Genomic DNA, 10,195 nt, shown 5'->3' on the forward strand with positions numbered 1-10,195 from the left:
TAAGAATCAAATGCACTTTACTTACTGATGAATTAAAAGGTCAAACTAATGTTTTTAATTTAAAGGATTCCATTTCTGTTTGATCTAAGACACACAAGAATCAAACGTTTTACTAAAAACTAAAAAGATCACACCATGCATTCAAACTTTCTCTCGACCTGGATCGTCACACCAACCTCACAACATGACATTACTGAAATGACAACAAATCCCACTCATGTTCCACAAAGGAACCCCCCAATTTACAATACAGATATAATCCTCAAACATTTCAAATAAAGAAGTCATTAGTGGCAATGGGAAATAAATAAATAAATACAAAACACACCGTTGACACAAACGTGAAAGCAAGACTTGTTTTAGAATGACACCTAATTTTAACATGATTGTTTGGCAGCAAATAAAAATGGCTTTCTAACTAAATGTTAACAAAACCATACAGTAACTAGGGCTCATTTGAGAACGAAAGATGGTTCGAAAATCCTGTCAGGCCAAAACCACATAAAGCGGCCTAAGCTACAACTGCAGTTTCTACTCAAGTCTAAAAACCCCAAAACACTGCAAGAAAATTGATATTTTAGCATCGACTCATAATCCCTGAGTTCCCAGGCACTTAAAAATTCTTTAACTGAACGCTTTCAACACGTAAATCCCATAACTCCTTATCAGTGCTTTGGAGTCAGATGAGTATAAATGATGCAGGACTGTGAGGAGGTCAGGACTCGGTTAAATCGATGTGTGAACATCTTTCTCGACAGACTGGAGCTCAGCTCCACTCGCTTCACTACAATCAGGGCAGAGAACAAAAGATACAATAATACACCAAAAACAAGGCATTAAGGACTCCTTTGTCTGACGAGAGAAAAACAAACACAAACTTCTTCTAAATGAAAGGCTGAATTGAGTACTGGATGAGAATAGAGGTGCCCTTCTTTAGAGCGACGTCTTATCTGCAGCATTCAGTGTTGTGTGTTTAAACTGAAAAGGTTAACACTGGTGTTTAAGTTTCCTGAGGCACCGTCTAACAGGAGACCAGTCCCCAGTGCAAGTCACAGCGCTCCAATAATGACCAGCTACAGGTAGACACCCTGCTCCCCTGGTCAAGATGAAACCGACCATCAGGGCCTACAGGGGAAAACGGGTGCAAACCAGGTTGGAAAGAGCAAAGTAATGAAGGTCACCTCTCTGCTCACAGAACCGAGAGACGCCCTCATCCGATTCACCCACGCCGCCTCGTGTCTCTTCCGGTTTGAACTTCGACCTGCGTGTGCCGTTTGAAATCTGTCCAGGCCCTGTGCTGGTTGGTGAGGTTTTTTTCTTCTTCCAAGAGACTTAAGCAGCTGGCTCCACCTGTCCTCCTGTCCTCCTCCGCCTCACCCCTCAGTTCTGCATGAGGTACTGGTGGAAGTAGATGCCGAAGAGGCTGCTGATGACCTGGCATGCAGCCACCCACCAGGTGAGGAAGGCGAAGATGCCCCTGAAGAAGATGGGCGTGAGGAGCGCGCGCAGCGCCCCGAAAGCCTCGGTCAGGTGGGCCACGGTGGCCTGCACCTCCTCCTCCATGTCCTCCACGCCCTCCTCGTCCTCCTCCAGGCCCGGCAGCACGGGCGAGGGGGCGGGGATCACGACGGCGGGGGTCACCCCGGGGACGTCCTCACCCAGGCCCCAGGAGAAGTCGCCTGAGGAGAGGAGACCACACACACACACACACACAGAGAGAACGACGGAAACACTAGTTTAATGACCAGGGTAGAAAGCTGTGGGTCATTTCCATGCGTGACTGAGCATCGGTCGATTTTCCAAGGCTATACGGACAGACAGTATTTCTGGATTATTAACTTGGGGTTTTGGAGAGATGGGTAAGCTGGCTTCTTTGAGAAAGTGGTTTTGTGAATTACAGGCTGTAGGGATGTCTTGTGAGTGTGTGTGTGTGTGTGTGTGTGTGTGTGTGTGTGTGTGTGTGTGTGTCTGACCTAGAGCCTTGAGGGCCAGTGTGGAGAAGAGGACCAGCAGAATGGGCACCAGGTACTGCAGGGTGACCACGGTCAGGTAACAGAATACCCGAGTCACCTGGAGGGAAAACAACAGACGCTTCCCTGAGTCAGAAAACATCAAAATAACTTAAACTTAACTTCTTTGAACTTTCTGTTGAGCTGCTCTGCTTGGATTTGTACCCCGGAGAGACGCAGCCATCAGCAACTCACAAAGTTTGCACTCGGTGACAGAAATCAGCTAAAAGATTAAGTCATGTTCCGGACCTTTCTCTGGATGTCGATGGCGGCGATGCGGCCCGCCTCCTTCTTCATCTGCTCCACCCACTTCTGGGAGATGTTGAGGTAGGCCTGCAGGTGGTAGCGTGTGAGGGCCAGCCTCAACACGCACAGCACCACCACCGTCCAGAGACGCACAGAGTCAAAGGCAGCGCTGGGGATGCTGAGATACACACACAGACACACACACGGGGAAGAGGGAGGGGATGTTAAGACGATGTTGTTTACAACTGGAGGCAACAGGTAATTGGGGATCAGAGACAGAGCCCACTCACAGGGTGACTGAGGTCTTCCCCATGGGGGCGTTTGCCAGGAAGTCACGACAGATTGGTTTGATCCACAGGACCACTACGACGACCGGAGCCAGAAAGCCAGTGTGCAGCAGAATCCTTCATGACGCAGGAAACACCATGTCAGTAATCAACAGTAAACGCTGAAGACACAAGCTAGGGCATCACAATGGTATCTCAGTAACATTGTAACCTGCCACATATCATTATTTCCAATTATTATTATTATTATAAGTGATCTTACTGGATGAGGGGGCGATCAGAGTTAATCTGGATGGCATCCAGGTGGGTCTGAGCCAATCGCAGTCCGGGGAAGGCCAGCAGTGCACCAATAAAAGCACAGATGGCAGCCAAACCAAACTTCAGCGTCAGCTTAGTCACTGGGATTCTGAGTGGGAGTCAAAACCAATCCGTTTTAGAAGACATGCCAGCCACATCTTTCTATAAAAGGCATTAAATCAATTAAAGGCTATGTATAAGGTCCAAAAGATAAGTATTCCGAAAAGCAATTAATAAAATTCTGAAAGGCAACTTACGACCACTCGGCGTAGCCCTGCTGTTTGGCGAAGACCTCCAGGTTGTCGAAGAGGCTGGTGAACCCAGGCTCCAGACCGAACTCCAGGTAGTCCTCTCGGACCACCAGCACCAGCATGGCCACCAGCAGGGACAGGAAGCCAAAGGCCAGGCACACGGAGCGCTCGCCCCCCTCGTCGGACCGGAAGTAGTGGCTCATCAGGGTGTGGAGGGTCTTCCTGGGGGGGTGGGGGTTAAGGAGAAGGGACTGCCGTTCTGGTGGAATCAGGTGAGGTCGAGTCACCAGCTGCCCTCCTAAAGAACGAGAGCGCTGACAGCATATCACAACATCTATGTCCATTTCCCTTGCTGGTTTCCGAAATGAAAACGAAGAACCTCCAAAATGACTGTCACAGTCCAGAGAGCACAGCACGATAAGAAACGATAGAAAACACAGGAAAAACTATTTTTTGATCAAATAAATAAAAAGTCACAGTGGGTTTCAAGGTGCAGGTACCCGTTAAGGTGTGTTTAGGATACAGACAAAAAAAGATGGTCAGCACACACCAGATGACCCCGATGTTGACCTCCTTGCTGCCGTCCACCATGCAGTAGTAGCCCTCAGTGAACAGGTAGACTCCTGTGGCGTACACCGCAAAGTCTATCAACCACTGGTACTCCAGGAAGAACCTCAGCACTGAGAGCACAGACCGGGACACAGACAGGGACACAAGACAGGGACACAGACAGTGTCAGTTGGGGGGGGGGGGTGTCATTGTAGTGCACAGTGTCAGCTCAGATTGCCTCTCCTTTGTTTGTTTACCAAGCGCGTCAAGGACGTTGACAGGAGCTGTTTCCAGGTGAAGGTCGATGTCCTTAGGCACTGTAAGAGGCTTGTTTTCCCCATTCTGTCTCCTGGTAAGAACAGGTATACTATTTTTACAAAAGGAAATCCTTACACATATTTGATATTTTATTACGGTTGTCAAAACGAGAGAGAGCCGTGGCCTGGACAAGCAGACATGTCATATGACAAGGAAGTGTCTTCGCACCAACGCAAACATCGTGAATGACAAACGTAACAAAACGGTGTATTGAAATGTTATGTGTAGGCTGCTTCACTGGAAGCCGAGGGTGAACATATGAAGTGTGATATGAGGACTGAACCCAGCAGCTCCCCCGCCCCCCCGTCCCCGTCCCCTCCCCCTCCCCTCCCCCCAGCTCTCACACCTGTCTCTCCTATTCGGCTTTGGCATCTGTTTCCCTGCCAACGCACACAGCTCTCCTTCGGAAGGGTGTTTGAACCGGAACAGACTGGAAAGGGACGATGCACACTGAATTACTTTGGATGAAACCTGCATCAAAAGGTGGGATATACTGTGCTGGGCGCTTCAATAGTGAAGTGATCTGACGACATGGGTGGAAAACTGTAACATGACTCCTTAGTATTAGCAACCAGGATCCAAGGTTTGAAAGGGCTGTGTGTGTGTCAATACCTGCCGTTGCACAGAAGCCAGCGTGCAAAAGAGCAATGGGGGGCCATCCTCTGCATTATGCTAGCAGCCAGCAAGCTGACTACCAGCTGAATTCCCATCAGCGCCTTTTAAAAAGAAACAGACATATTTGGGCCAAATTAGATTTCTCTCTCTGCAGCTGCTGTTGTGTGTACGCTTGTGGATGGGGGCGCACAACTGCGTCAGTCATTCAACTTTTCAAGGAACCAAGAACGATCCCAAGATAGCTTTGGCTAGTAGTGGAAAGTGCTTGTAGGTTGACGCTAACCGTGCATGGCAGATAAGGTAGTCATCTACCAGCCTGAAAGCTATCAGTTTGTTGTTAAGCATGCAAGCGACAAGTCTATGTTACTTTGTCTAACTAGCTGGATGCATGAATACAGCAAAGTTTCTTTATTTCTAAAGTGGAGCTGTCAACTTGTGCACCAGCTAGCTACGTAAACTCTAGCGCTTAAGGAAAACTTGTTCATTGTGGCTTGCTCGCTAGCTAGCTCTAACATTAGCATGCTAGCAAACTGCTAGCATGCTAAGAAGCAAGCATTTTATTCAAAACCTGCTACGGATTTCACTTGTAACAAGCGCAGAGAACATACTCACCATCTTTCTTCACTGAACTGATTTTTGATACTATGTGGTAGCCAGTAAAAGGCTCTCGTGTACCGTACAGTAGCTTGAGATTCTTGACAGCTGTCAGCTGGCATGTGAAACCGTAGCCTAGCATGGATTTAGGGTCGAACAACCGCACACCAGCCAACGTTTCCATTGGCTATAACTCAAACCTGCAATTTCATTGGTTCCTAGTTTTCATGCTCGAAGCTGCGAGGTTGATGGAACTATAAACCTCTCTTCTGGTCAACCTAATCTGAAACGACACAAGAACATATTCAGCAAAACGTATTCATTAGCCTATGTTTATCACTGTATCAATTATTTTCTTCTATTTAAACATTTTAAGACTCATGTAGAGCTAATACGTTTTTTCTTTTTCCGACTCTTCCACGTGTCCTACATTCTAAATGTCGTTTTTTTTCTCTCCACAAGTCTTGGTTTTATGCCACGCTTCCTCAACGCCATTGAAGACCTTGCTTAGGGTCTCCCTAATGATAATCTCCCTTTCGAATGCTTTGAACACAGCGGGTCTACCGTCTGAAAGCCCACAGCGCTGAATTATGCAAATTATCAAGATTAAAGTCTCAGATATGCATGCATCCGTTTTAGTTGTTGGTGGGCTGTTTTACTTAAACTACGCAATGTGTCGTAAATTATAGAGTTTAATTCTTTAACCCACGAGTGGTATTATTTTTCAAACACTTTGATGGTCACTTAGACTGTAGACTACAACAGCGACATTGTTATATTGTCGTTTATATGGAATCACTCACACAAACATGATCTCAAAATGTCAGGCACACACACCCGCACGCACGCACACAGAGACACACACATTACCCCTGGACATGCATTGAAATTACAGATCATCTTATTTCTTTAAAGCAGTAGTTTGTATTCCTCCACTGATGCAAAGAGGATCCAGGAGGATCTGGGACCTAACCATTCATGGCAGTCAAATCTGGTTTTAGCATGTGTGTTCACTTGTTTAGGGAGTGGTCGTCTTGTTATCCAAAATATTGATTGAACTTCAACTTTCTGCTAATTGCCATCTCCTCAAGCCTTCGGCGAGAGCACAACCTTTGTTCTCTCACATATATATTTATTATTGTTTATTTTCGCCCCCCTAAAACTCAGTCAATATTTGGCCTACATAGACAATCTAGGTGTCAAAAGTTTCGTCTTGGTAGCGATTGAGTTGCTTCTATTGGTATTTACGTTCCGTTGCATGGTTTAGGCTCAAGTTAAGTTTTTGTGGCGAAAAGTGAAGCTAACGGTGGCTAATTTGCTAGCCACAGTCACTGACATTACTAACGTCACTACGTCACTAACGTCACGAAAACACGCGTGACTACCTGTAGCAGAACAGTCGTTTCGCATCAACTTGGGGGATAGCTAGGCTAACTATAGCTTTACTGCAAGGCAGCTGGAGAAACGCCACAGGTAAAGAGGCCAGGGTGATAACTATTTACTCATTTTACTTTGTGATGTGAAACAAAATTGTGAAATGTAATGTACAATATTAGCTGATATTATTAAGGAAGTAGGCCCACATCTACTTTCGGAAACGGTAGTCTACTATTTCACTGAAGCATTAGCATCATGACATTAGCCTCTGTTGCCCGGGCAACACTACAGTGGTCTATTTCAATCGTTAAAATATACATTACTCACAAATACATTTTCGTTGTAGGATTTATTATGACATTACATTACAAGTAAACGATTTGTTGGTGACATTATCATTACCTGTGGTTTCAAACCAGTGTTGCTCACTGCAATGCTGTAGCCTACGCGAGACACACTACAAAAACATCTACACAGCTGTTTTGGAAGTCAAACGGCGACAGAACATGTTCGGCACTCCCCTTACTTAAATCAAGTCTTTCAATAGGTGAAACTATCTGACTACTAACCTGAACTTAAAACTTAAAAGGACGTTTAAGTCATAGAGATTAGGTCAATTTTTACACCGGTCTGCCAAATGTATTCGTTGATTCAGCTATGATGCTGCCTCTTGCAGAAGACATATGAGAAGACATCATATTTCATTCTACACTTGACTCGTATTTTGAGTTGTAAATAATCAATCAGAAAACAAAAGAATACGCTCACACGTCGAATTGATAGGCTCCCAATTTGATAGGAGCTCTGAAAAAGAGCAGTTCTGAGCATCAAAAAAAGATGCTTTTAAATCTATGTAATCGTTATAAATTATAAGTAGGCCCTATGCATTTTTATATAAAATATACCAAATATCAGTTGTAAAAATGTCATTAAAAAACGGACCCCTGTGCAACTGACGCAAGCAAGCACACCCTACAGTTTCCCCAGAAATTGTACCCTCTATAGTTCTAATATGAATTACAGATGAAAAAGTGCATTGCAAAGCCACAATCTCAACATTGTACGTGTGCCATAAAATGTATTATGTTACTACTGACAAATAGTATATGCACATGCGGTTTACTTGTCTGTTTTAGTCAATGCGTTGACTTACAATTTGCAATGCAACCAGAATATTCCATAGCAGCCACTGTAGACTCTTTTTGGACCACTTAAATCAATGACAGTGGAAATGTGTTCAGATTTGATTTCCCATTAATAAATTATGCATTCACACATTGATCATTATACATTCACACATTCACACATTCATCATTGCACATTTCTGGCACGTTCTCTGTAGTCTCTCAAATTAAATTTTTAAGCACTAAAATTAGTCAGTGAGAAAAAGATGGCTAAGAAAGAAAAAGAAAAAACGTTCATCATTATCATCGTTGATACAGATGGTAATCCCTCCGTCATATTAGCCATCTGTGTTCAGAAATTACTGGGAAGTGGACACAAATAAAATGCTAATTCACATGGGGCCACAAGTGGCTCTCTCCGGGCACCGTCCTGGAGGCCTGTCTGTTCCCACACTACCCAGTCTTCCTCCCAGGGTGCTGCTGGGAATGCTGTGGACTTCTGGGGCCACAGGAAACGAGGCCTCCCATTGGCTGCCCTTTGTTTGCTGCATGCACAGTTTTCATGCTTTATTTGAATATATGCAAATGAAGGCAGTACGGACTGTCAATGGACACTCCCACCTCTCTCCTTCCCTCTCTCTCTCCTTCCCTCTCTCCTTCCCTCTCTCTCTCTAGCTCCTTTTTCACTCCACTTACAGGAGCCCTGATCTGCTCTGCATGTCTAGCTGTGGCAACCAGCGACAGAGAGCTGGGTCGGTTTGTCAAGGGGATGCAAAAGAGGACTGAGATTCATGACTATGACATTCTAGACACCGCCATCTTTCATGGAGGGGTGCATGTGTGTGTGTGTCTGTGTTGGAGGCAGGGTGGGAACGAGGGAGAGACAGAGGACACACACACACACACACCCTTTCATCTTCTGTATTGTACAGTACGGAAGAGGATCAGATCCTCAGAAGGTGCTGGATAGCCAGGTGCCAGATGCAGGTTTTTTTAATTTAAAACAGGCCTTGTGGCGAGCTAGTAACAAGTGCAAGTGGAAAGCACTAGAAGGCCCCTGTGACCATGTGATCTGTCTTCACACCGGCATCGATCATACTGTATGTGGTTTCTTATTCCCTGCAATCGTTGTCAGACTCATGCCTTTCGTTCAGGACATTTAGAAGCAAAATATCAAGTGATCATCTGGCGTAACGTGGAGGTTAAAATCAGGCTGTTCGTCACGGCAACGCTGTGTGTTGTCTTCTTCCTGTGTGAGAAGGCCATTATCCAGCCTTACGTGTAATGATCTTGTAATTGTAATTGAATAACTTTCTACACTCGCAGCACCATCATTCATATTCAGACGGTTAAACTTTTGTCTCCAGATTAGAGACGGTCTAGTTTGATGTATGGACGGCTTCCAGTAAAAAAGATGTTCATCAGGGTGATGAACTGGGACGCTCTCTATTCTCTAGTGCAATATGATGAGGGATTTGTTAATAATGTTCATTATATTTACAAATAACATTGACAATATCCCTAAACAATAACGAAAATGTATTCACTGACAGTATTTTGTCAGTGAGATGTGTTTGTCATTTAGCAGATGTGTTTCTAGAATCCATATGTTAAAATCCATAATGCTTGTGTTTATGTCCATATATGACCATTTACTATATTCAGTCATTGTGATGCAGATCATCCATGATAAGTGGTTTACACATGTGTATCCACCTAATTCTACTAAACCGGTCTAAATTGGATTGGCATGGTGGTGCAAAATGCTGAGCTTTTGTTCTGGCTGTCGCACAAACAGGGACAGGATTTGGACCGCATGAATGAGTGTTGCATGCATAATTACTCACATGTACACTAGTAATTCTATTAAACTGAGTGGCTCTTGGTCTTCATAGCATCCCATAGGTGATCTCCTGGCCAACCGGCCACGGATGTGTGTGTGTGTGTGTGTGTGTGTGTGTATGTGTGTGTGTGTGTGTGTGTGTGTGTGTGTGTGTGTGAGTAAGTGTTCAAAGCACTTTCAACATTTGTTCTATAAGATGAATTGCGATTGAAATGTTTGACCAATAAAATTAATATGGATTTCTTGGTACCTATTTTGAATTATGCTAAGACACCTTGTCAGACATCTTACAAAGCATAAACTGTTTAATAATAGTATATTCATAAAATGGGTCAAATTACTACATTACGGTATTGCAGTGATAACTCAATTTCCCCAGTAGTTTATACCCTACTTAACGATCTCTGAATATCATAGCTTAAATTTGAACTGGTATCGCAGCTACACTAGGGTATTGTTACTCACTACTACAAATCATTGATTTTATTTCTGTTGTATTTGTTTTCTCTTGATATTACTGTAAAAAATATCTGCATTTTTTATCTTCAATGCTGCAATTAGGCTTTTCAAAATGTATATTGGCACAACTCGATTTTTACATTGTCAACCATACCTTTAAAATGTAACCTTCACTGAAAATGTGAAATAATAAAAGATACATTCATAGTTCTACTTCCCGATATCA

The 10,195-nt window shown here is 44.1% G+C and overlaps 1 protein-coding gene across 1 annotated transcript; it reads right to left on the reverse strand.

Annotated features, from left to right (window-relative positions):
• On the reverse strand, positions 1-5,321 carry tmem161a (transmembrane protein 161A). The gene is made up of 11 exons (XM_067230097.1): positions 5,185-5,321; positions 4,570-4,673; positions 4,304-4,387; positions 3,897-3,988; positions 3,614-3,770; positions 3,097-3,312; positions 2,805-2,948; positions 2,546-2,659; positions 2,259-2,433; positions 1,974-2,070; positions 1-1,679 (listed from the first exon to the last, which is right to left on the reverse strand). The coding sequence occupies exons 1-11, from the start codon at positions 5,185-5,187 to the stop codon at positions 1,381-1,383; spliced, it is 1,485 nt and encodes a 494-aa protein (XP_067086198.1). The 5' UTR covers positions 5,188-5,321; the 3' UTR covers positions 1-1,380.
• Positions 5,322-10,195: the final 4,874 nt, after the last annotated feature.

The sequence above is a fragment of the Osmerus mordax genome, chromosome 26 (assembly GCF_038355195.1).
Source record: "Osmerus mordax isolate fOsmMor3 chromosome 26, fOsmMor3.pri, whole genome shotgun sequence".
In the NCBI taxonomy this organism is placed as follows: domain Eukaryota; kingdom Metazoa; phylum Chordata; class Actinopteri; order Osmeriformes; family Osmeridae; genus Osmerus; species Osmerus mordax.

Coding starts and splice junctions, on each gene's coding strand:
- tmem161a (XM_067230097.1), bottom strand. Junction 3,989..4,303: donor AAGCCGAATAGGAGAGACAG/GTGTGAGAGCTG, acceptor TGTTCTTACCAG/GAGACAGAATGGGGAAAACA. Junction 2,071..2,258: donor CCATCGACATCCAGAGAAAG/GTCCGGAACATG, acceptor TTTTCCCTCCAG/GTGACTCGGGTATTCTGTTA.